Here is a 27,977-nt window from a genome sequence, read left to right on the forward strand (position 1 = left end):
CTAAAAATGCGCGTGCTCTTTGTGAGCTCGTTCCTGGCTCGTAACCAGCGCGTTCTGCCGTCAAGAGCGATCATTGGTTAAATGTGATCATGTGACTGATGCAAGCCAGATCCTTTTATTTAGCAAAACTGTGATTAATAGTTAAATATTATTGTTGAGGGGCACAGACAGGACTCCGCACGCACACACACATAAAATTAAAAAAAAAAAAAAAAAAAAAAAGTTGCCTCAACAAAAGGGCACTTGGGGCACCCATCAGGAAAGGAGCGGGTGCTCAAGGCCCTCTAGCCCCCCCCCCCTGCACGTGCCTGTATTAAAGTGAGCCATATGAGGCCCTCGATGTAAAAAGAATTTGACAACAAGACTAAGCACAGTAAAAATCCAAATAACACAGATGCGCTCTGTGTGATAGACAAATTTTGACCAAAGAATTACATAAAGAATTTTAACATCACTACCCTACGATATATAGCTGACACTCAGAAAATTATTCATGCTTTTATTTCCTCTTAATTAGATTTCGGTAAAGGCCTTGCATGTCAAAAAAAGTCATAGCTTCCAAGTGTGCAGCTGCTGTCTCAAGAATTTACCTCTCTCTGTTTAATCCAGCGTCCCTGTGTGCACATGAAAAGCAATTTCCTTTGAATCGTTCTTCACTAGAAGAAAATCTGTGTCCAGTTAATATTTATTAAACCACATACCTGGTCCTGCTCCTTGCTGTGGGCAGTTATCAGCTTTTTCTACTTGAGGAAATTAAACGTCGGTGGAGAGATTCAAGAAAACTTCACACTGATGAACTTTTCAGCCATCTGCCCCGAGGTCCACAATCACATGACTCGTACCAGTGTGGCGATAAACAAGCCTCAGGTGCTTTTCGAGCCATATGATAAGTCACAAAAGAAGAAAACGCAGGAGGCCAACAGAACATTTGGAATGTTTTATTTCAACGAGAATTTCCCCACGGATGCAACAAAACCAAAACTCTGTGCAGCAACAGTGTCACACAGTTTGTGTCCAGAGATGTAAGAGTCCAGACTGAGAAGAAAATCCTCCAAATCTACACTGACTGCAGGGCAGGTTTGGGTGGGTGATTACAGGCACTGATGACAGGAAGGATGTTTGTGGCAGTCGCTCACAGATAACTGTTGCAATCAGTGAATACAGAAGAAAACTGAAGATTGAATGAATGTAGGCCTGTGGTTCCAAACTTGAGGGCTAACATTAAAATATGTTTCTTTTCTTCTTAAATAATCAAGTAGTTTGGTGTCTGGCCTCTGCAAAAATGACACCATTAAAAATGAATTAATAATAACAAATCAGCTGAGTGGTCGGAGCATCGCCCCTTACAGCAGTTGAAGTAAACTGTAAAGGTTTACAAACGTGAAAAACAAAAAAATAGTGATTCAAATGCAAAGATGAGCCATTTCTGGTAGTTTCTTCAGCATTTCAGGATTCATAATGTAAATTTGAAAACAAAAAACAAAGAAACTTTGTGACATTTACTTGAAACTTGCACCACTTTGCGGCCACTTGCTGGGGTTTTAAAGACTTCTAGTTTTCTCTCATTCTTATATAATTGGGCGGGGTGGATTTGTGTGGTCAAGAATTTGTATAGTAAAACATACAGAGCAGAGCTCCCATCGTTCTCCACACCTTCACCCCAGGACAGCCTACTACACCCTAGAGGGGTGAGGCGGTTCACACTGGGGAATAGTTTCAGGAGAGGGAAGTGTTTCTCCTGGAATCTCTGTGGTGTTTTAATAATAACGCCATGACTTCTTTTTGTTTTATACTTAATTTCAAGAAATAGAAATGACCATAGGACAGAAGGGAGAGAGAAACAAGGATCTTAACCTCCTAGGACCTGGCATCCACATATGTGGACATCACATTTTGGGTTATTTAGACTAAAATACTCAATTTTGCTCTACAAGTGTTTGATATACACTTACGAGGACATTATACTGCTACTGTTCTATCAAAATTTTAAACGAATATCCTCATATGTGGCTCTGATTTTTCATAAAAACAAAAATAAGGTAAAAAAAAATCTGATAATTCTTTGTTTTTACATTTATCGGGCCCCAATCAGCCCAAATAACAAAGAGAAATTAAAATTGCATGCCATGGAAGAGTTCGGGTCTTAGGAGGTTAAGGAACAAAAGAAGGTATCTAAAACATGTTTTTCTCCTTTTTCTGAAGCCAACTTCTAATTTAAAGGCTGTGAAAGCCTGGTGCAGAGAAATGGGACACTTGTTTATTTTCCATCAGCCTGCTATGAAATTTCACTGACGATAAATCCAAATGAGTCCCCTGGTGCCAGTTGGTAAATGCTAGGAAACAGCCTCATTATTCACAAAATGAAACATGCAAATATTTAGCAAAGAATAAAAATAAATGAATAAATGTTGAACACGTGGACAGAGTATTACGATTTTAACAGACTCTGAATTATTGATGTCTTCATGGAGTTTTTGTAATGCTACTTCCTTATTGACAATCGGTCACGACAGCAGGCAGCACGTTTGATTGGATAGATTTATTCCTGTAGGTGCCAGATGCACTTCTTGACATCACCACAGAGGGATTTGTATCTCCTCCCCAGGATCCTTCTCCATTGTGAAGCGAATGAATAAACCACTGCGGTATTGAGCCACCGGAAATACAACGATAAAGTCAGCTTTCAAAAAACATCTTAATTTCGAATCTTTTCTTACGATTGAGACAATATGGGAAGACCTGAAACTAACAATATACTCTCATTATATCAGCCAAACAACATGTCCTATAAAGAGTAAAATGCATGGATGTGTCAGTGCGTTTGGTCACACAGTATTTTAGTCCTGGTGAAGTTCTTAACATGGGGATCTTTGCTCAATAAGTTGCTCTGGTCTACTGTAAAATCATCGTCTTATCTGAAAACAAATAAATTAAGCATCCAAAGCAAAAAGCAGAGGACTGTCTTAAGATCTTTCATTTTTGGAGCGTCCTCAGGTTGGGTATCACTGGTCTAATGTAGAGATGTCTCATGTATAAGTCCGATTTCTGTTAGTTAGAGCAAAAGATGTGTGTGTGTTGGTGGTTGTTAATCAGAATTTGAGAACAGCCTGACAAGCTTGAAAAGTGTGTGTAAAAAAAATAAAACACATTAATGACACAGCATCCGACGTTCAAGTAACATCGTTATCAGTGACAGGCTTTGGTTTAACGTGCCTGCGAGGAGCCGCTCAGCAGTGCGGAAAACAAGCCAAAAAGAACAAAAGAGCAACAGCACATTTCGCTCCTTTCAGAGGAGCCGTCATCATGTCAGTGCTGCTTGCTGCACTTCTTATTACCATTTTAATTGCCGTTACTGCAACATATTGAGCCTGGTCTGTTATTACATTATTTGTAAACTTCATCCAAATCATTCTTTCTGTCGTTCATGCATTCGTGTGCAGCTCCAAGTGGAGTATTTTCCATTGAAACATACATTCAGTCATATTATTAGTTATTACATGCATTTATTTGAGGAACAAATTTTGCCATACATAACTTTGTGATTACCAGCACAGTTTAATTAAGTTAACAAATTATTCTTTTAAAAAAAAAAATATCTAAAATTAAAGCATTACAAACAGTGGGAGCAAAGTATCGTTTGGGTGTAGAAGAGCAGGAAGGTTGAATGCTGCTCCGTCGGCAGGAAAAGAAATCCAACCTGCCGGTATCCGCTTCAGGGAGGAATTATCAAAGCAGAGATACCGTCTAACTGCCCTGCTCTGAAAAACTATGGTCAGGAGTTGGATTTTTACAGACATCAGCACGTGATTCTGCTCAGACTGTGATCTCCTTTGGGCCTGTGGGGAAACAGCCATCACTGCCCCCTTGTGGCCACAGATTCACACAGCAGCGCAGCTTTAAAATATGTTGCCTCTTATGCCCACCGCTTCTTTGTTTTGCTGTTACCGTTTCTAATCATTCAATCTTATTTACCCTTCCTCGCATTTTTATTAGAGCCCCTCAAAAAAACAAAAGAAAAACTAAATATTTCCCCTAGTGTGATATGATATATACATCAAAAACTTTAAAGCAAACCCCTAATCAGAAGAAAGGAAAGGAAAATTGGGTGGGGGTCAAAAATAAATCAGAGGGCTCATAAAATAAATATAAAGTAATTGATTTCTCAAAGCAGCCAAACAAAAAACCTGGACACCCGCCGCCTTAGGAAAAAAATCAAAACACTGAATCTGAAGTGGTGAGACTGAAGGCAACATGATGAGGAGCGAGAACAAAGGGGAGAGATGGCACGAAGTACCAGTGGAAGACTGAGGGACCGGAGGGAAGGAGAGGGGAGATGACGACTGAGACCAGGTTGTTTTTCCTTACACTTTCACACAACAAAGATCAATCGAATAAAGCAATCACTGAGCTGCAGAGAATCAAAGGAAAAGCTGATTTTTGCCCCGTAATCGCCCAGAAATAAATCAACCAAAATCAGACGTATACATTTCTGATATTCACTAAAGTTTTCTTTTCTTTTCAGCGGGGAACAAATCACCGACTCGGTGAACTCTAAAAAGCATTTTTATCGTAGCAGAAGCGAGCGGGAGACGGTTGCAGCTCCTCCGCGTCCGATCTGAAAGGTCTGAGCGGTGGTGGGAACGCCGATTCCTGAGGGGCCAAAGTGAGTACAGGAGGAGGAAACAAACAGGAGAGGTCACTTTGGCAGAAGTCCCTTAGAGTTTAAAGGAGGGAGTGGGAGACACGCACACAGAAAATGTTGACACTTAAACAGACACGTTAACAACTTCAGCTTCTGTGGATATAAAAGCCTTAAAGAGCGACCTACTCCAACCTCAAGTGTTTAAGCCAGCAGGTGTGATGGGCAGAGCCTGCCACTGTTCTTTCGTCTTCTGTCACTTCACATCATCTGTTATTGTCTTTGTGTATGTTACAAAAAATCCTTTTAATTACTTGTTTTTTTTAATCATTGTGGAGACCTACAGAAGAGCGCGAGGAGCTGTGAGAAAGGTCCGTCTTTGGTTAGTGTTTCATCCTCTCTCTTTTGTCCCCACACTTCATGTAAAGATTGCGGCTGACAAAATGTAGTGACGACAGCTTGAACTTTATTTCTCTCCCCCTCATTTCGCATATTCAATGTGCATATGCATGTGTGTTTCAGTGGTTGGGCGTAGTGTGGATGTGGAGGGCAAATCTTGTCCTTCAAGTCTTTTCCATTATTTGTTATCTTCCTGTACAGAGCTGTGAGTGTAACACTGGGTCTTCTGTCCTTTATGAGAATGCTGTGTTGGAGGTTATGACAAAAACTTTGAAGGGCAACCGGTCACGTAGCAAAGCCAGACAACTTATGCTGTTTTCACCTGTCCCGACAGTCCCTGTGGAAGCAGGAGAGAGGAGGTAAACGTTTTAGAAACTGGACTTTGATCCGAACCACGTTTAAATATATCATTAACCACACCGTGAAGCTGTATTCATGTACACGCCAGAAAATCCATTTCACATGCATTTGCACTGCAGAATCTACTCTTTGTGGTTCAGTGGAGGAAATGTGAGCAAGATGTACTTGAGGCCCAAATCCTACCAGTAATCAATGTAGCGGGCACTTGGCCTTCACATATCAGCACTATCCAGCACCCCCCCCCCACACACACACACACTTATTACCAGTGAGCTGGCAGGCTAATGTCCGACTACAGAGCCGCACCTCTGTTACACAAGTGTTTGAAAAGCTGCAGAGCATGAAAACAGCTTAACACTTCTCTTTGATACAAGCATTTCAACTAGTATGTATCATTTGTTTCTAGGCTATATGGATGATGACATTTAACATCTATTGTTTGTGAGAAATGAACTGTAAACTGAAATATTAAAAGAGCAGAAGCAGAAAACACAAAGTGCTTTTTCTGTCATTTACATGCTGTTTTTCTACCAGGAGAATGTGCATAAACATTATGTCCGATACCGATATCATAAATTTGGATATCTACCGATACCTATATGAATCCGATATAGTGTGTTTTTTAATCAATAAAACGTTTTTTTAATATCTTGCTGCATTTTGTATAAGTTTATACTCAAGTTTAAATAAACAACAACACTAAAGCTATTCTGTTATACCTGTATGTAAAAAAATACACTGCACTCAAAATATTTCATAGTTCAGCAACACTGATCAATCTAATAAAGTTAAACCTGCTCCATCCTCCCTATTCTGGTATTTTAAAGAGTACTTAGCAGAAATTTTAAGCAACCTAACTAATAGGGTTGCAAACTCCCAGCAAAAAAAAAAAATAGGGAACTACCCTCTTCCTCATGATGCTTAATCGATGTAATCAAGTTTAATTTGATGCAGGGGGAAAATGCACAGAAATAAATTATTTTTCAAGAATAATTAAATAGATTCAACATCTTTCTTCAACAGAACTGCAGACTGCACAGATGGTACCTTCCCAAAGGAAAAAGTACTATAGCTTACTAGGGTATATTAGACTTAACAGTTACTATATACAGTAATGGACTTCTATATATTTTACATCAGATTAAAACTTTGGGTGTAAGATTCAGATAATTATTTATTAAAAGCTCGACATTTTAAATGAGAATAAGAAAGAAAAGTATGTCTTTGTGCCCCCTTTTCCCTGTTCATGCCCTATTGGCCCCCCTGGCTAAACTTTGCTAGATCCGCCCCTGCACAGTTACCAGCCGTCAGCTACGTAGAAAAAGATCCTGGTGTAGAAAGTAATATTAAATAAATTCTAACAACAGCTTATCAAGCTTAATAGTGCTGCTGTTGTTCAGCCGCTGGTTTCCTCTTTCTGGTGAGAAGTGGGCCAAAAACTAAGAAGAGAGACGGACTCGCGACAGAAAAGCCGATCAGCTGATCATTAAGCAGTTTCACGATTGAAGTAGCAGCAGGAGAGAGAGAGAGAGAGAGAGGCAGTCGCTCCTAATATCTGTTGTTAAGCTTAACGCGGGAATGCTTTACAAACATTCAGAGATGAACTTACACACTTGCTTTACTTCTCTCCGGGAAAACTTCCTCGGAGATGAAATGCTGGTTTGCTAGCAAGGCTACAAATACACACAGCCGCTCTATCACGTGATGCATACTGCTGCAACGTGCTACGGTTACGAGCCGAGTTAAGCCTGTAGCAAGTTTTGTGAGGAGCTTTTTTGATATTTAATGGATCGGATTACATTTTTTATTTCTCGCCGATATCCGATCCAGTAATTTGGGTCAGTATCGGACCGATACCGATACGTAATATCGGATCGGTCCATCTCTACTACATATTAGCAGCAGCTTAACACTTTCCAGAAACAGGTTCTGTAGCATTTTCTGCAAAGGGTTCTCACGTTATGGTTGGTCTTCATCAGTTGCATATTTTAGAGAATAAGGCTCGAACACGTACACAAATATTTGTTTTCTAGCCACTAGAGCCGGATGAAGTCTCATGAAGAGCAGCTTTAGGTTTAAAGTAACTGAGGCTGACATGAGGGGCTGTTAGAGGGCAGGCAGAGACTCGTGTTTATTTGCTGCACAAACAGGAATTATGTTGTTTTTTTAACTTATAATGCAACAAAGTAGTATTGCTTCAAGCACACCCTGCAGCAGATTAATAGTGTGATAAATGCTCTATACCTCACGGTGCATCTCTCCCAGTCTCCAAACTGGCTTCCAGCAGCAGTTCCTCCAGGTCCTGTCCACAGCTGACACTCACTACACGAGTGACACATAAGAGACTTTAAAACAACCTTTCCACAACAACAACAACAACAAAATCTACTGAATGCGACCTAAATTAAAAAACATGACATCAGCGTTCACACATTCTCACCGTGCTCCATCACACAGCTGCCAGGCTTGGGGCTTTCAGTGTCGAGAAGATGGAGGGAGAACTCGGGTTTCAGGCCATTGGGCAGAGCAGCACCGACCACCTCCCCTTCTAGAGCCTCAGCGAAACTCTCTCCCTCGTCTGCAGAGCTCTCGTCAGCCGATTCCTCCCTTTCCACCGGTGGATTTATTTGAGTGATGGCTTCAGGCCAAGATGAGGTGGGGTTAGGACTTTGTGTTGCATCTCCTGTTTGAGGATTTGACTCCTGCGCTCCACCCTGAGTGACAGCTGGCGCCTGCAGATCAGTGTGGACAGAGGGGAAAGACTCTGCTTCCTGTTCATGTGCCTCTGGTTGTTGCTTTGGCCTTGGCTCCTCTTGGTTTGGCTGTTCTGTCTCTGCTAAACTGAGTTTTTCATTTTCTGGTAAGCTGACTAATATTTCCTGCTTCTCTTTCTCTAGAAGTGTCTCCTGTGTTTGGTGTGGTAAGCAGGCCTCCTCTGCCGCAGTTACTACATCATTTGGTAGCTGTTGCAGTCCAGATGTTAACAGTTCCTGCTGTGTAGGTAAGCTAGTCTGGGGTGGATTCAGTTCCTCTGACTGTTCACGCTCTCGGGGTATCACCTGCCAATCATTTCCTACAGGACCTTTCGCCTCCTCCTCTTCCTTTTTGTTTCCTTCTACACAAAGAGGCTCAGGTTGGGGGCTTTTAGGGCTCTCGGTTACCTGGTCTGATGAGGAATTTAAAGGCGGGGCTGGTGACTGTAGACTTGGATCTGTGTTTTCAGTTGTAGGCTGTGGCTCTAGTTTGCAGGTCTGTGGAGTATTTAGTGCTAAAGGACTCTGCTCTGTCGTTTTAGAGTCTGTCAAAAGAGCAGGTGAGTTCTCCTTCATTTCCTCCCGTGTCAGTTGGGTTTGTGTAGGTGTCTGAGTTGCACACGGGGGTTGTGTCTGCTGCGTTGTGTCTGCAGGAGTCTTTGAGGGCTCTTTAGACTGGCTGGGAACAGCAGGCACACTTAACTGGAGCTGATGCTGTTCAGGGGGGCTCTCCACCCGGGTCACCATGAAAATCTTATGACCCCTCCCAGGGCTCGAGACGGATATGCAACGTCCAGGAGATGGAGGTGTGCCCGGAGGAGCTGCAGATTCTGTGACGGTGACAGAAATTACGCTTGACCCTTTGGACGGTGAGGCTGAGGATGTATGTGAGGCACTGAGTTGAGACTGTGCAACCCCTGGATGGGTATGAGTGGCAGTCGGGTTTGAGAGAGCGGAGGAGTTTGAAGTGGAAGATTTTGTTACCACCTCGCTTTCCTCCTCGTCCTCAGTGTCAGAGTCAGACTCCAGATGAGTCCGAGGAACATCTGAGTCAGAGCTCGCTCCCGACTGCCCGCTCGTCTGCGTTTCATTTCCTGCCGTTTCATCGTCTTTATCCTCTACGTCACCTCTCTGCTCTGATGCTGATTCATGCTCCTCCTCCTCCTCTTCTTGCTCTTGCTCTGTGGCAATTTCAGCCATAGAGGCAGACTGCTTCATCTTCTGCTCATTATCCTCTTTTTCTTTAGCAAGGATGAAATTCCTCTTACAACCATTCTGGATCTCAGCCAGCAGGGCACGCTGTGTCTCAATAAAGCTCTTTACCTAAGAGACAAAAAAGAAATAAACAAAAATCACATTTCTGTAACTGTAACAGGGCCTTACTTCTTTCATTTGGTTTAGCAGGAAGTGTTCTTTCACAACACAATCTTTTTTCTTTTAAAATGATGGCATCGTGCTGGCATAACAGGTGGAGAAGATCATAAGTACCTCTCCCCAGAAAAAAGATGATTGTACTTGTGTTGGGGATTAACTAACAGCTGAGATCTGTTGCCTATAGAGCAGTGCACATATCATATCATAATATCAGCATGGCTCATCAATTTGTTTTACAGTTTTTGGACAGGAGAAGTATTTGGCACCGTCCAGCAAGCCACACTAAGCTGTACCTAAACTGTAAATACCTGTATTAGGTTTTGGTCTTCATAATGCTGAAAATGAGTCATTTTATATACACTGAAAACATCACCTCCTCTCCTTATGAAGTTAAAGGGACTTCCAAATCCAGGGAAAATATTGGCAAAGTACAAAGGCACCTAATTTCAACCCAACAAACACATTTGTACACAGCTGAAATGGGATAATGCCGCAGAAATATTTGGACTATATTCAACCATCTCCTTCCTCTCCTCTCTAGACTTTACCATTTCTTATTCGCATACTCACTAGGGCTGGGTATCGTCACTGATTTCTAGAATTGATTCAATTCCAATTCACAAGGTGCCGAATCGATTCGATCCACGATTCGATTTAATTCGATTCGATTCGATTTGAATCTGGGAAATTTTGACAGTCAGAAATATTATAATTCAGATCAGTACATTTACATATTTTTGTATCTATAAAAAGGAAGCTGACACACGCAAGACTTTATCAAAGGTATCACAGCAGATGCCTTTGTGTCAAAGTAGCTGAGGATAAAACACAGAAACACATGAAGGTGATTTTCCTGTTCTGGGATTTTATACAAATATTCTGCAGTACATCAAAAACGAAAGAAAACCATTAATCAACACATGAACATTACCTCTGACGTTACAGCAGTTTTATTAGAGACACGGCTGAGCGTTTTGCATTTTGCATAATTTTGAAAAGTTTAAATTTGTTCAGTATTGAACGGCAGAAATTAGGTTTTCTTTTCGGAAGTTTATAAAACGGAAAAAAAAAAACCCGTCGGCCGACAGCGCTGTAAACAACGGTAGACTCGTGCGTAACAAGCAGAGAGAGAGAGAGAGAGAGAGAGAGAGAGCTGTGCATCGTGGTCGAAGCAAAACAGTAAAAGTCAGAGTGAATCCATGACAATGTTTATGTGAAGCGTAGTTTGGATCTTCTTTTGCTGCTGGTTCGGTCAATATTGTTTGGAGAGACATCAAACTAACAGCTTTAGAATCAGCGCATAAAGGGCGTGAACACAAAGCGCGACCCGCCGACAGATCAGAATCAGCGAGCTGTCGGCTTTCAGCCCCGACTGTGAGAAAGGCGACATCTAACTGATTCTGATCCGCGGGCTGCGCTGTGTGTTTAAGTCTTTCTGCAGAATCCGTGTTCCTGCTCTCATTTACTGTCTTAGCTGTTTGGTGGTTGTTAAAATTTCGTGAGATTTCACCAGAGATTCTGGCATTTCGGGCAAAATAAATTTATAGAAAAAAATCGATTCAGGATTTTAATGAATCGATTTTACGTTATCCAAGCCAGAATCGATTTTAATCGATAAATCGATTATAAAAACCCACCCCTAATACTCACAGTTTCTTTCTTGGGCTCCCGGTCAAGGTCGAGACGCAGCAGAGAGGTGTTAACCTTCAGGGCAAGAGACAGGGCCATGAGGCCACCTGTTTTAATCTCATTCTCTCGAAGGTCCAGGCGCAGCAGTCTGGGGCTCTCAGCAATGAATTCGGCCACAGCCACAGCTCCTAGAGCACACAACAACAGGAGGCCAGTCAAAAATGCCAAAATCCAACACACACACACACACACCAGAAAAAACTACAGCTCAGGAACAAATACATCATTTCCTACCTTCACAGGACAGCTTGGTGGAAGCAAGGCCCAGCCTGAGCACAGAGCGGTTGGCGATCAGCCCGTCTTTCAGCTTGTGGACTCCTTCGTTACCCACCGAATTATGGCCGAGGTTCAGAGTCTCCAGACTCTGTGTGCATGGCTGAGAGGAACAATATTTCAATTACAAGTGGAAATAATAATGAATAACATAATCACAGTGTTTTGCTGTGTTTTTTAACAGTACAGGAATAAGTACAGAAGTACAGATTGTCTATTCTTATTTAATACACTTAATGTACAGAATTCACCTGCTTGCTGCATACATGCACATTCACGTAATGTATATAATATATAATGTTCTTCCTCTCCCCCCTTTTGCACAGGTTTAGGAGCGTGTCAGGTTACATTTCACAGTGTGTTATACTTGTATAACTATGCATGTGATGAATAAAGAACCTTGAACTTGAATAAGTTTTGTACATCTAGTGAAATTTTAGAAATGTCAAAAAATAATCAACGTTGTACTTTATGCAGGATTCAATGCCTACATGATGCGTTTACAGAAAGTCATTCTCTTTAAGTATCATTGAGATTTGTTTTAAAGGTCTCATCCCAAGTAGGCAGTTTTGATATTACTTACTATTTACTCATCCATTAAGAGTATTTATTAAGATCATTCCTGTTAGCTAGTGCTAAAATGTCAAATGCCCATTTAAATGAGTGAGCACCAAGCCGTGCTGCTTTTACATTTTTGGGCAACATTATCATTTCATAACATTTTAGCAGCCAAGTAAACTGTGGTCAAATCCAGGGCTGTGAATAATTAGCCAAAACAATCAAAGGTTCTTTTTTTATCTGTGAGAATTGAAATTTTAGGACATTTTGCTTGAGCAAAACAAACAAAAAACAAAAACCATTTATTGGAAAATCTCAGAAATACTGGTTTAAGTAATCGAAAGGCAAAGACCACCACAGGTTATAAAAATAAGTGAATCCCTCTTATAATTATTAACATGTGGGGCGACCGTGGCGTATCTGTAACCGGAAGGTCGCCGGTTCGATCCCCGGGCTCTCTGTCCTGGTCGTTGTGTGCTTGGGCAAGACACTTCACCTACCGCCTACTGGTGTTGGCCAGAGGGGCCGATGGCGCGATATGGCAGCCTCGCTTCTGTCAGTCTGCCCCAGGGCAGCTGTGGCTACAACCGTAGCTGCCTCCACCAGTGTGTGAATGTGAGAGTGAATGAATAGTGGCATTGTAAAGCGCTTTGGGTGCCTTGAAAAGCGCTATATAAATCCAATCCATTATTATTATTATTATTATTATTATGTGTGGTTTAAGCATAGTTATCTGCCACATTAGGTTTGATGATAAATTTTTAACCCATTTTACATTATTGCATTTCCTTTTCATGTAGCTTAAAGTAAATCCTGTTTTTATCTAAAAAAGTTTGCCTACAATAACAATTTGCTGAAAAGTTGTCTCACAATTCAATCACACTGAACCTAAGAATCAAATAAAACCGATGGCTTTATGTACAAGATACAGGTATGGGTCTATGTAACAAATACAGTAACTGATATATACAAATCAGGGCCATTGCACCTCCTGTGGGCCCAAGTTCCAAAATTCCAGGCTTCAGAAAATGTAGCCAGTTGGCCAATGACACCACTGGTGCAAGAAGCTTTAAACAGAGCTGCACACTCTACTGTATGCAATGGAAAACAGCACTCGTCTCCAATAAGATATCCTTATTTTGCACTTATCAAACAGTGTCATGTAATGCAAGTTGCCTTTTTGTCCACATAGCAAACACGTCCACTTTAAAGACCATTAACATTGAACCTCAGTTTGATAAAGCATGAAACCTGGATTTTGTCATTCTGACGATGCCAGTTACGTGGGTCTAGAACGAAGCGTCTCTATGGCTACGGTAGCTTTTATGTATCACATGATGGGAGCTGGCTATTAAAATGAAATTCAAAAACTACATGATAGGTTAAAAATGACAAACAGTGAAGCGTAACTGCAGCCCTGCCCATAATGAACATCAAGGCTCGCAAAATTTCAAAATCCCTGGTAGCCCTTCGGGCAGGCATTCTTCAGTTTTTGGTAGCCCAAAATAAATTTAAGTAGCCCGAATAAAAAAGAAAGCTATTTTTTAATGTTTTGTTTCCTTTACAATATTATACATTAAAGTATAATATTGTAACGGAAACAAAAATTAATCAAAAAAATTGTTAAAATACAAATCACAACAACTGTATAAAAATTACAATCATCAACTCAAATACTTGGTTCAAATTGAACAGAAATTTCTATGAACTGTAAGAACTGTAGAACATGAATCAGTCTGTGTCAGATCCTAAATCTGAAATTTCCACTGAAGTCACGGGTAAGAGGCAAGTGGAACCAAGATCTAGGCCATTTGCTTTTTGAAGTTTGCAAAGACTGCTAAATTTTGCCAAAATAGTTCACTCTTATAGCACGCTGTTCTAAACAGCTTTTTCAGGAGTTCTTGTTGTGCTTGGTTTATTTTTAGTATGTTTTTTTGCAATTGCTGTTTGTTCTGGGAACGATACTGCAGACTGAGCAATAATGCATTTCTTGCATTTCTCATGGGTTCTGATGGGGTCTTTCTTAAAATTACTGGTCCCAGTAACAAAGGTGCTTGTCGACTCAGAAATCAAATGAAACTCACAACACACCTGGCAGAACATTGTTATTTAGCTCGTCATATTCCAGCCACAGAAATTCTTTTGTCCATGAAACCAAAAAACCTGCGCTTTCTTTTTGCCTCATAGTCTGATTTGTCATAACTTTTCCGTTTTGCGGTCGGCTTTTCTTTGGCTGCCCCTTCTTCACCCTGACCCGTCTTATTTGGCTCTGCAGAACTAAAATACCAGCGTAAATCCTGCTGCTTTTACACACGTACTTACATAATGGTCAGCGATTCTTTGCGCACTCAACCTCTCACATGTTTAAGCTTGCTGCGAGAGATTTCACTTGTCGCGTTTGAATAGTAAGCTAATGAGTGATAAGACGATGTCAGAGGAATTGTTGCGCAATTAATCTTCACTCACCAATCAGTACTGCTGCTCCCTACACACCGTTTGCGCGATCGCAGAATGAAAGTGAAAGCAAAAAACAAGCGCAAATTCAAACGCGATTTCAATATGTCACATATTGACAGTGGCTCATCGATGCCAATGACATAATTACTCAGCTACATTGGCGAAAGAATGCAAAAGCATAGACATATATTTTCCTTCCTACGATAGCCCGACGGGCAGGGCTGAGTTAGATTTTGGTAGCCCGACTGACTTCTCAAAATCGCTAGCCCGACATCCTGGGGCTAGCGATTTTGCGAGCCCTGAACATAATTACACCAAGTCAACAAAATTAACCAAATCTCATTAATCACCATCAATAAACTGGAAATAATGAGATCAACAAATGTACTGCAGTGGATTCATGCAGTCATTTATGTTACCTCTGACCACTAAATACAAACAGACAAAAAGGCAGTTATCTGTCCTTGACAAGGCTGAAGATGGACTGACTCATCAGAGTCTGTAGTACTAACACAATAAAAAGATGGAAGGAAAGGACACTAAGAGGAGCAGATAATGACATTCGATCCCTCAATGACAGATATTCGACTTCAGCAATGGATTATCTGTAACTAACCACTATGAATTTATTCCAGGTTGAACTGGAACTGGCACGACCAGGACATGAGATCACATTATTCACTTGAAAATACGTCAACACAAAATGTCAGGTGTATTAATGACAAGTTTACGTGGAAATGTCCAGTCAAATCAGACGTCATAGCACCTGTTTGCACAGCACACTAATCCACCAGCTACACACCTGTCTAAAGTAATTGAATAGCAGTTTCCAAAAGGATATGCGAGTATGAATGCCCATGAGGAAAATAAACAGAGTTCTAAGTCTTATTTGTCCAGACATTAAGGAGTGTGAAACATAGTCTGTGCAACCTGAGGAGTAACTGGAAACCCCCAACCTTGCTACGTGTGCTTCAAGCAGGGTCCTGGATGTGACTCACCATTATTCCAGTAAAGATGACATGCTTTATGGGTAAAATGTATTACAATAATTAAATTACAGTCATAAACATTGACTGAGGTAGAATTAAAATGTGCACATGTGCAAGAAAGTGAGCCCTAGCAGGATATTAAGAAACTAAGAAATAAATAGCAGACTTCTATTCGGGTCACTTATCTGACAGAGTTTTAAAAACAAAGAAAAACAAACAAAATTGCCTTCCGGGTGCTTTTTTCTTTTCTTCTTTTTCTAAGTTTACACACATAGGCTGTTAAAACCTTCGATCAATGTGCCTGGCTTCACTGTGACCAAGTGTGTGTATCTGTTTGTGTGTGTGTACCAGTGCAGCAGCAAGGTAGCCCATGCCATTATGCGTGAGCTGGTTGTTCCATAGCACCAACGTGACGAGGCCTTTCCTCTGTTCTTTTAGTCCCTCACACACGTACGCCAGACCTGCACAGAAACACACACAGACCGAGTTCTGATGAGCATCTAGAAGATTACTGTAATGTTGATGAAGTGCAGTGGAAAAAACTTTAGCAACTGTAAACTGTAAAGCCCATATTAATATCCCTATGCATTGTCACAACTTCTATTGATATAAAGAAGACACATTTGAGGATTTTTAGGACCCCTTTAATGTCACTTTAAATGAAATCTAAAAGTGAACATGCAACAGAAATACAAAATATATTTCTTCTGCATAAATACATTTGCTTTAGCTAAAAATGAACAGTAAGGCAAATGGTTAAGTAAAAAACAAGCCAAAAAACCCAACAAAAAAACAAACCATTTAGCCAGAAAATGAAATCGGCAGCATCAACATGGTATGATTTTTAATTTGAGAAGTAGATAAAAATGAAATGGTTATGAAAAATAATATTCCAGTGTTTCCTCAATCTGTGGGCCAGTGCCAGGACAAAGCAACAGGAATTATTATTAACAGTAAACAGTAATAACAACATATTATTATTATCACTACTACTATTATTGTTCCTATTGTTAATATTATCATTCCTTTTTTTTTTTTTTTTCTAAAGACAGAAGTGACAACATATCTAATTAGCCTATCGTTACCATTAACCACTAAGATACATGTAATTACTGCCTTGAAGGCCTGAAGCGTTAGTCAGACTACAAGGGAAAAATAGGGTTCATTATGTTATGACTAACGAGTGGTTCAGCTAATATCTGCCCCCTTAAGTTATTATTATAGTAGACTTAATCATCAATCGCTGTATGTACACCAACTGCAACAACAGTGATTCAGTGCTCCCCAAAATACTGCACTCTTAAAGTATGCAGTAACATCATGGTGCCTAAATGTGTAGCAGGAGTAAAAATAACATTTTTTGCACAGTGCTGTAACTAAATCATTTAAAGTAACTGAAGATCCTTAGGCCACCCTGTGTGTGAGACCATGTACTTCTTATAGCTTTCATGGCAAGGTTTTTCCTTAATAAAATCAATCTCGCCAGCCACTAAAGACATTTTGTCTTATCCGAAAGGACACTCACCAGGACTGTTTCTTTAAGTGGAGTTTCATTTAATTTTCATTTAATCAGGCTAAAATTAGTATGTATCTATATATCTATCTATCTATATATATATATCTCTATCTCTATATCTCTATCTCTATATCTCTATATATATCTCTATATCTATCTATCTATAGCTATGTATATCTATCTATATCTATATCTATGTATATCTATCTCTATCTATCTATCTCTATCTCTATCTATCTATCTAAATCTATGTATATCTCTATCTATATCTATATCTCTATATCTATATCTATGTATATCTATCTCTATCTCTATCTATATCTATCTCTATGTATATCTATCTCTATGTATCTCTCTCTCTCTCTATATATATATATATATATATATAGATAGATAGATAGAGATAGATAGATAGAGATAGATATAAATATCTCTATCTATCTATCTATATAAATATATATATATAGATATAGATAGATAGATAGATAGATAGATAGATAGATAGAGATATTTATCTCTATCTATCTATATATAAAAAAACAACAACAACAACATGATAACCAAAAAAAAAAAGGGGGGGGGGAAACATCATTGCTCTAAATACATTTAGACCATTCGTGCTAACATGCCTAGTCACACCCTAAAGGTCCATCTTGAGCAGGGAAAAACCATCACTTATGGGTCAGACCACATCTATCTTTGAACAAATACATCCTTTTGATCTAAATTACACACCAAATCAGGTTTCACAATGGACAAGAACAACAACAACAACAAAAACTTATATCACCTCAGTGGTAGCTAGTAGATGAGCTTAAAAATCTGTTTAAAGACATTTAAATTTAACTATTTAACTGGGTAAAGCATAAAACTAACTAGTTAATGTTTAACTTATGTTTAACACCGAGAACAGATGTTAAAGCTCGCAGCTGCCTTGATATGAAGATACTTCTGTTCAATACCCAATGTTATTTTACTAGCTTGTGTATTAGCTTTCACTTGTTTGCACTGCTTTAATTTTGTATTATTTATCATTTTGTGATTGCCTGCTTTTGGTTTTACTGCTCGTTATACAAATTTTTAATATCTGAATATGATCTACTTCTTTTATCTTGCCCCTTTACTGAGAGTGAAGGATTTTTAAAAAAGTTTCAGTGAAACAATATTATGGTACATAGAGCAAACAAATCTAACAACAAATACCACCCCGATGAAACAAAAGTGTAAATAAATAAATAAATAATGATGGTACTTGTTACTGTGTCAGAGCACTGTTACTGCTTCTTACCAGAGTCCAGGATGTGATTATTACGTAGGTCCAGGATCTGAATGTTGTAGTTAAACTTGAGCAAATTGCCAAGTTGGGCTGAGTCCTGCAGGCCGTTGAGCTTGTTGTCAGCAAGGTACAACTCCCGGAGGTTCATATTCATCTTCAGAGCTGTAGCTGTATCAGTGAGAAGAAAAACAAAAGAAAAGTGAGGGAAGAAAAGGTGAAGAGGTTAAAGAAAACGGTAAAAGGAATAATAATTTTATGTTTAATCAGATAAAAAGCTTCTCTGAAGGTGAAATAAAGCTCCACTTGCTATTGTACATCCTCTGTCACGCCCTAGTACTTTGGCTGACTTACCCAATAACATGAGTGGTCTGCCAGAGAGGCCAGCGTTCTCCAGATGGAGGACTGCCAGGCTGCCACTGATCCTGAGCGCTCGTGCTACAAAGGGAGCCGAGTGGTCCAGTAGGGGAGTGTTACGGGCATCAAGATACTGCAGAGAGCTCGTCTGAGGGGGAAACACCAACAGAGGTGCAAATTATTGGCTATACAACATAAACATCCCCAAGCCCAAAACAACCCACATTACTGTGATGAAAACAATCACAGCATGCCTCTTGGAATGAAATAAAATCCTAGTGCAAAGGCCAAGCAGGATAAATATGTAAGTGACTGAGTAAATTAGCCAAAACACACAGAAACATGCAAACTTTTAGTGGAACTGCTTTGATTTTAATTGAAGCCAACATAAAGGCAATGAGAAGTAGTGTTGTTATTTACGTAACCCGAGGCAGATCTCAGGGATTCAAGGACATGCACTCGTCGAAGCATTTGTTAATTCGATTCCATTTACTTCATTGAAATGAGTTATGAGTTTTCATTGATAATGTTCAAGCTGTGCAGCATTGCTTCATAAACCAGACGGTCATTGCTCGGAGACAGGGAATGCCTTTTGGTCCAAGCACTGATCAAATGCCAAAGAAGTTTCCCACACATAGTTCTGATTACAGTAAGACCGCTGTACACAGTTACCACATAATCACTGACTGTGATTAAGAATGTGGTGTTTTTCCCTCTAGGATTAAATTAATTAAATTAAATTAATGAAATGTAAAATAACAACAAATCAGTAGGCCACAATAATAATAAAGAGTGCAAAGTAATTTGTTACTCTGCAGACAGTTTGCATACAGAACAGATCCACAGAAGACGCCATTGCCATAGCCCTCCACTCTGTGATGAGCCCCCTGGAGCAGCAGCAACGCTACATCCGAATGCTCTTAGTGGATTACAGCTGAGCTTTTAATACAATCATTCTGGATATTCTCATCACAAAACTGGTCACTCTTGGCCTCCTCCCTCTCACATGTGCCTGGATAAAGTACTTTCTCACTAACTGGCCCCAGACTGTAAGACTCGGCCCTCATCTGTACTCCACTCGCATGCTGGGCACTGGCTCCCACAGGGCTGTGTGCTGAGCCCCCTCCTGTATTGCCTCTGGACCCAGGACTGCAGTTCGACCCACAACAGAAACCTCATCATCAAGTTTGTTGATGACACCACGGCAGTCGGACTCATCTCAAAGGGAGACGAGGCAGCCTACAGAGAGGAAGTCCTGAAGTTGGCAGCGTGGTGTTCAGAGAACAACCTGGCAGTGATCACCAAGAAAACCAAAGAGGTCACTGTCGACTTCAGAAAACAGCACTGACTTAGCTCCCCTATACATCAAAGGTGAGTGTGTGGGGGGCGGTCCACACCTTACGGTTTTCAGAGTGCTCATCTCCACTGACATCTCCTGGACAGACAACATCACAGCGGCTGTCAAGAAGGCAGCAGCTGCACTTCCTGATGGTCCTCAGGAAGTACAAACTGGACTCCAACCTGCTGCTGACCTACGGCTCGTCCATTGAGAGTCTGCTGACATACTGCATCACAGTATGATACGGTAGCTGCACTAAGGTGAATAGAGTGAGGTTTCAGAGTGTAGTCAAGGCAGCACAGAAGATCACAGGCTGCCCTCTCCCCTCCCTGATGGACATTTATTTCTCACGCTTCCTCAGCAGAGCAACAAACATCATCAAGGGCAGTTCCCACCCTGGTTTTGACCTGTTCAACCTGCTTCCCTCAGGGAAGCGCTACAGGTGCATAAGCACAAAGACTATCAAGAATACTTTCTTCCCAAAACTCCTTCAACTCACACATGCACTGACAACACAGTTCCACCACCCAATCCAAGGACTTCCCTCTATACACAGACTACATAACTACCATTACCAATACTTAATTTTTGTGTAATACCCCAGACTCTAAATATATCACACTATTTTTTCCCCCAATTTGTATATTTTATATTTTTGAATACTGCTCATGTATATACAGTGCTGCAGAACCCCCTTTCTTTTCCCACATGTCTGCACTGAGTGGGAGATGCTCAGTATCTTATTGTACATGTGTATAGTGACAATAAAATGCATTCTATTCTATCCTATTAGTGCTGATCACCACAGTACACCGAGCCAACCTAACACAAAAATCTCTGCTTCTTCATAAAAGTGTTTGAATAGTTTGGGAGGTTTTTTGGGGGTTATGAGTCACACTTACGACAAAAAACAAACAAACAAACAAACAAACAACCAGTAACCAGTAACTCCACTCCAGTAACTAGTTTGCTTTGATTAAACAACAGCTGTTCACATCAATGTGTTTTCTCACATGTGCTGCTGTCGTCCTTATATATCAGTGTGTTTAGCCATTAGTGATTTGAATTCTTAATAGTAATAAGTGATGACTGACGTCAAAGGGTGACTTGTGTTTGTAGCAGCACTGACGATGAAAGGTCAGAGATAAGAAACAATACAGAATCTTGGTGTTTTCCCCCTAGACACAAAGCAATGACTAACACAAGTAAGCAACAGTTTGAGCTCCAGCCTGAAGAACTTTCTCACTAAAAACAAAGCCTTTTTGCATTTTTCAATCACTTTTGTATATTGTCTTCAGTGACTTTTCTGAGGACAGATCTTCTTTCTTTCAGTCATTCCATCATCTTCTGTCACAGTTCAACTATTGTTTTACTACTTGTTTTTTTTCATGTGCAAAACAAAAGCACATCCTCTTGATTTTAAGGTTTTCTAAATCAGCACATAACAGAAAACTGGTCCTCGTGGGACTAAAAAAAAACAAAACGCTAAAGAGTTGCTCGCATCATTGTGAAGAAATTCTGGCACACTCTGTTCTATTCAGTTCATTGAGATTTGCAAGGATTTATTCATGTACAGCTCTTTTAAGGACCAGTGACAGCGTTTCATTCAGGGTTCACATTCACCTTGATTCTTTTCTTTTTCAGCATTTCTGTTGTAGACCTGCTGCTGTGCTTGAGATCCTGTTGCATGACGCAATATCAGACACGCTTCAGCTGTCGGACAGATGGCCTCACATTTGACCCCTTGGTACTTTGGTATAAAGACGAGTTGACAAACAACTCGATAACTGCAAGATTCCCAGGTCACGTGGCCGCAAAACAAGCCTCGCTTTGCAGACCCTAACTGATACTTACCCCAATTTATTTTACTAAATACCAAGAATGTCCTTCATTTTTCACACACTGCTTTGACACTATGCTTCATTTAGTGTGTTTACTTTTATAATCTCTCTTTTTTAAATCATCTGTTATTTTAGAATGATGAATGTTTAACTGACTTTTTTTAATTTAGTGACAGTCCTTTTCATTTATTTAACTTTAAATGTGCTTACTAGTTGTTATTGTGCCAGGTTAGCTCCTCCTATTGCAGTTTGCATTACTGAAAGCATGATGACCACTTTTTCCTGAAGGGCAGCTGTATGGGCAGAAACAACCCTCCTGGTCTTTCAAGGGTTAAGAGTTCAACTCTGCTCAACACCATGACCTTTGCACACTGTAGTTGTTGGTGTATGGGAGGATGATCTCTCACCTTTCGCATCATGTGAGCTGCGGCCTGCCATCCTCGTGTGCCAATGTGCTTGTTGAAGGAGATGTTGAGATGTGTGGCCGACTCGTAGTACTCTATCATGTCAAAGAGAGCTGAGGCACCCTGAGGGGGAGGAAGAGAATAGGAGAAACATTAACCAACAGATTAAAATCTAACAACTTAAAGAACTCTCACAGTTGGTTCATAGTGTTACAGGAAGAGATGTTGTAATGCAGCTTGGAGCAGTTGTAGTTGCCAGGGTAACAATCCCTCAAGGCAGGTGAGAAGTGCTGAGGTGTTTCCATAGGGGCCTCAGGTGTATGTAGAGATACTACAGCTCGAAGGACAAGTTCGTATGCTTGTGCAACTGTTTACTGTTGTAAAGCAAAATATTACGATTCAGTAGTATTCAAAATACCTGAGAACTGACTCTTTTTTTCAGATTAGGGCTCCAACGTGTAGTAAAAGAACCACTAAGTCCGAGTCCCATTAAAATGCACCAAAATGATACACTGCGAAATGAGAGCCACTGGACCACTGATTTTGCACTTAAAACCATCTGAGCAGCTTGCAGAGTTCACAATGATTGGATCTGTCAGACAAGGTTCAGTCCACAAATTCTGACAACTTGCAATTCACCTATGCATGGTACAATCAATGTTCCCTCATGTGTCTGAGCGATCACGCAAACTCCCTGAGCGGACCCTTGGACCACTGTGAGCAACAGTAGATGTGTGCACTGTGGTGCTAGATCGATATGCTAGATCGATCGATCGATCGATATATATATCTATATATCTATATCTCTGACTTGTATTATGAGTACGAGTCTGTGGTCTGGGAGAGAGTCCTGTAACTCTGTCTGCAAAATACAGTATATAATGACTGTTGGGCAATTAAATATATAGTTACTTCTTCAAAAAAGTAACTGAGTTATGCAAAGAACAAAGTTTTTTGCAGCTGTTTACCTAAAAATGCAGCCAAGGCGTTTTTTTAAATAAACAGTTAAAACTATTTACAGAACAATCAGCTGTTCTGCATCAAATTTGATGCCACACAAATTATTTGTGCCACTCTAAAACATCATTTCTGTCCACTATGAGATAAAGGAGAACATAAAAAGCCTGATACCTGCAGGCCTGACAACAGGAGATGTATCACTCCTGTAACACCTGTAACATTCAGCAGTCGCCTCATTGTTCTGGCAGACGAAACAAAACTAGTGACTACACTACACACTAACTACACTATATACAGATTGGCGCTAAACGTCGCGAATCTCTCACATCTCAAAACACCGCCGCAACTCCTAAAACTTCCCCCCTTCCTAAACAACTAAATGCCATGTTACCATATAATTTTTTGATTGGTCGACATGGTACATTTTTCCATCAATAGGAAAGGGCGGGGTTTTTTGGTTTTGTCTTTGCTCACAGGCAGAGAGTGTTTTCGAGCGTTTTCCTTATAAAACGCAGTTTTTACCGTTTCTTCCCGCAGTAAATATAAACAACGATAGTATTCAGGAAGAGAACCAAACATTGCATATATTTTATCATAACTCTGGTTTTATGTGGCCGATCAACACAATTTAAAAACTGGTATAAAGTCCACACTTTTTCCGTTAATTCTTCCGTCTGTCCTGCTCACATCTCCAATGGTTGTTCACGTTGTCATTAACGTGGCTTCAATCCACATCAGTCACGCCACTTTGCTCGCTAAAACACCGGTGTCAGCACATAAGGACGCTGTCATAGACTGTCAACGACGTTGATTAGCTGCGTATATACGAATGTGAATCGCATTATTGGCTGGACTGTGGGATAAGGTGGCATCGTTGTAATCCCATACTGGAGCAGCCAGTCACTCACTGACTAACACTGAAAAACAGAATTGTTAAAGTATTAATTTAAAATTTCAATTCAGGTTAGATATTTTTTTTGTGCACTGTGAAATCATCCCTAACAGTGAGACTGTGAATAATGAGCTCGATTTTAACTCCCTGAGCTGTCAGAGTTTGTGTTTGGGGTGAGTACCTGAACTGTGGTTAAACTACTGTTCTTCTACACCCAGCACACTTAAACACTGAGGATTTTGGCACTGACCTCTCATTCTACTTAGCGGATTTGGCTTCCTGCAACTTTGTCCTTTTAAACAACACGAAGTTCATGTAGAAGAGTTGCTGTTTTTTTGTCATCAACAATTTTTATTTTTCACTTTAAACTTCAATAACAGAACTTAAGGATAACTACATAAATAAATAGTTTAAAAAACAAACAAACAAAAACAAAACAACAACAAAACAAAACACAACAACAACAACAAAAAAAAAAACACAAAACAAAGGAAAGTTATCCTATTCTTTCTTCGCACACCAATCCCCACACCACCACTCTGTCATTACTCTTCTGTTCTTCAAGTTACAGAAAGCCAGCTTGTAAAGGACCAAAATACAATCATATTGATGCAATTTGTCTAATAAACCATAAGTCACTTTTTCGTAAGACGCCAACTTAGCCATTGTCTTTAGCCACTCTTCATAGGGAGGGGGGATCTTTTTCCGCCAATGTCTTAGCAGGACCCGTTTGGCCGTAGTAAGAGCCAGAATAATCCATCTTTTTGTATAACTGGAAAAATCTCCATCAGAAAGTTCTGTGAAAGTATAGACAGTTTTGGTGAGATACCAAATCTCCTTTTTAAAACACTGAAATCTCCATTATATTTTCCCACCAATCCCGAAGTGCCGAACAGCTCCATAAGATGTAAAATCGAAGAGTTGCTGTTTTGACACATTGGAGAGGTCTGGTGCACTTTGTGATCACACATGAAACTGTGAAAAAGAAGCTGAAAAGGTTCATGCTTTGAATGGAACTGTGTAAAGGCTCTTTTGGTTGAAAAGTAAAGTACAAAATGCTTGATTAACTTGACGTCCAACAAGCAACATCATCATGTTGTTTCTGAAATATTCCAGAGTACTGCAAAAACCAAAGTGCTGTGTGATTGTAAGACTCCAAATGTGCATGGTAAGAATCAGAGGCAGGACTAACATTAAATATCAGGTGATCAAGGATGACATAAGTGCACTCATGATCAGTGTTTTAATCTGGCTTTAATAATGATGTCAGAGGGGCAACTCAGTATATCAGTAATTCCTGACAAACTACATAAAGATGATGGCACTGTAGTGAGGATGGATGTCTGGTTCTTTTGCTTTTTCTATTTTCCAAATATAACTCATAGCTGAGCATATCAGCTTGCTGCTGCAACACTAGACTCATGACTGGATTCTGTGTTTCTCATCTGTTTCAACGGAAAAAATAAATAAATAAATAAACATAAAATAATATCACAATAAATAAATAAACTGACCCCACAACTGATCAACCAACTGCAGGAGGTGATCCAGATTAAATGTGAGATTATCCTTTTCTGATGCTGATAAAAACTAACAAAGTCAGACAGGCTATGCTAGTGCATAGTATCTCCTAACCTTTCCACTTTGCATTCGTTTATACTGGAAGACATTACCGAGTATACAGCAATGTGTGTTTATCTACAGGGTGTAGGAAGATGAGTCATTCAGTCCAATAAAAGCCATCCTGTAACTCTGCTTCCCGTGCTTGCGCCTTCACAGGCTTCTTAAAACATCTCTTTCTAACCATTTTTCTCCTTTCATCTTCCCATTTCATTCCCAACAAGACGCCACTGCTGCACAGTCGAGTCAAGCACGAGCCAAATCAAGCCATCTACTGTATACCTCCCACACCCACTCAAAAATGAACCCATCCTCTTCCCGAGTCGATTTATTTTCTATGCCAGCTTCCTCTAATCCCAGCTCATCCGGCAACACTACTTCAGTATTTTCTCCTTTCAGAGCTTCATTTCATCTCAGCCCAAGGCGAGACACTTGCCTGACACTGAAAAACTGCTCTCTGGTGACTCAGTCACTGACTCATTCTGCCACTTTATTCACATTTCTGGGGTAATGTTGCATGTTGGGTGAAATTTAAAAAAAAGAAACAAACAACAACAACAACAACAACAAAACATCACTCTACACTAGGGGTGGGGGAAAAAAATCGATACTGTGTAGTATTGTGATACTTTGTTTGCTAATAATGTATCGATACAGGGACAGCAGAAATCGATATTTTGTTACAAAAAAGGTTTTTGTGCTCTGACTTCAGAGCATGTTGATCCTTTTTCTGAGCAAGAATCCTGACATTCCTTCACTGTCCAAATGTGTTTAACTTTTTTATGGCAGCAATAAACATGACAGTTTACTTATTTTAATTTAAGACATGTTTTATTTTAATTAAGTTTAAAACTTTTTTATTTAATGTAAAATTATATTTTGTTTTAATTTACTTTCAAATTCTTCAGTTGCTGAAGGGGCTGCATAGTTTTCATAAACTGCATAGTTCAGAATAGCTATAATTGTACCAGATGGTTGATTCAGTTAAGTTGGACTAGACTGTAATACAAACCGTTCAGTTTGTCAACAATCAAACTGAAATGAGAGAAAGACTGAGTGTGAGACTTTGATATTAGATAAAATGAATATTGATAAAGTTTACCTTTATGTACAGAATCTGAATATCGCAAAATATTTTAAAAAATTGCAATAATATCGTATCGTGCGTTAAGTATTGTGATAATATCATATCGTGGGATGTATGGTGATTCCCACCTCTACTCTACACTGTTACTTAATTATATATATTTTTTAGATTGTATGGTTTTTTGGACTGAAATAAAATGACACATAATGTTTCTCCAATTTGATTAGTAGAAGAACTTGTGAGATGGAATGCGGTGATACAATTTTTGTGGTATCGATGCTCCGGAGCTGATAATGCACTCTTTAAGCCCTACACAAAACATCTGCCAATATTTGCGCAGAAGCCCTTCAGCACTGGTAGAAAAATGTTATCTATTTGGTTGTCTGGATATGTTTATCTAGTGCATGAAAACTGATCCATGGCTCACTGCATTTACACCTGGTATTAAAATGTGTTTTTTCCATCTGGACAGTGCGAACATTGTGACTGGATCACAATAGGCAAATTAGTTAGAGCTGGCAGACTTGTTACTGGTTAACTGAAGCAGGTCTGTAAATGGATGTATCAACTTTTGTTAGGTTTGAAACTGTGACGCAAGACCAACTGGTGGGAGCAGTGCCATTACAGGTAGGGCGTGGATGACCAGGGGAAACTATGAAGTGAAACTAATTTGAATGAATGGGATTTTTGTTGGGGAAGTAAACAATTTGCTGGTGCTTTTATGGTGACCTCTATTTATCTAAAATAACTTTTTTATTATCTGTGGTCTATAAATATTCTGGCATGTATGGTTTTTTTACTCTGACGAGGTTCTTTTACAAACACCAGGAAAGAACCACTGTTCTGTGATTTTTTTATTTTTCCCTTAAGTATCAATGGTGTTTACATCTGCTGAGATCACTACTCATCTGTCCTTCACATGCATAGTCTCTAAATCAGGGGTCTCACCCCTACTTGCAGCCTGTATAGAATTATCATTAGAATTCAACTTTAATGTCATTGCACATGTCGTAAGTACAAGGCAACGAAATGCAGTTTGTATCCATCCAGAAGTGCTTTAGCAATAATATTAATATTATTATATTAATATTGTTATGGCCCTGGCCATAATCTGTTTTGGTGGCTGTTTTCTTTGTCTGTGTCTTTAAGTCTTTGCAGGTCCCTGAGTGGATGAGCTGACGGCTGCTGATTGGTCCC

At 39.8% G+C, this 27,977-nt stretch overlaps 1 protein-coding gene and 1 long non-coding RNA gene across 2 annotated transcripts in view; one reads left to right on the top strand and one right to left on the bottom strand.

Annotated features, from left to right (window-relative positions):
• The window catches only part of LOC146503276 (uncharacterized), a 195,439-nt gene that overhangs the window by 160,340 nt on the left and 7,122 nt on the right, over nt 1-27,977 (top strand). The window lies entirely within an intron of this gene.
• The window catches only part of ppp1r37 (protein phosphatase 1, regulatory subunit 37), a 60,016-nt gene continuing 32,961 nt past the window's right edge, over nt 923-27,977 (bottom strand). Inside the window, exons 5-13 of the mRNA XM_085131689.1 lie at nt 22,225-22,344; nt 18,635-18,785; nt 18,296-18,451; nt 15,840-15,952; nt 11,449-11,590; nt 11,176-11,342; nt 7,839-9,474; nt 7,643-7,720; nt 923-5,375 (exon numbers count right to left, since the gene is read on the bottom strand). Coding sequence (XP_084987815.1) covers nt 7,644-7,720; nt 7,839-9,474; nt 11,176-11,342; nt 11,449-11,590; nt 15,840-15,952; nt 18,296-18,451; nt 18,635-18,785; nt 22,225-22,344 — 2,562 coding nt within the window. The 3' untranslated portion in view covers nt 923-5,375; nt 7,643. The remainder of the gene's footprint in view (nt 5,376-7,642; nt 7,721-7,838; nt 9,475-11,175; nt 11,343-11,448; nt 11,591-15,839; nt 15,953-18,295; nt 18,452-18,634; nt 18,786-22,224; nt 22,345-27,977) is intronic.

The sequence above is a fragment of the Neolamprologus multifasciatus genome, chromosome 14, assembly GCF_963576455.1.
Source record: "Neolamprologus multifasciatus chromosome 14, fNeoMul1.2, whole genome shotgun sequence".
NCBI classification, from domain to species: Eukaryota; Metazoa; Chordata; class Actinopteri; order Cichliformes; family Cichlidae; genus Neolamprologus; species Neolamprologus multifasciatus.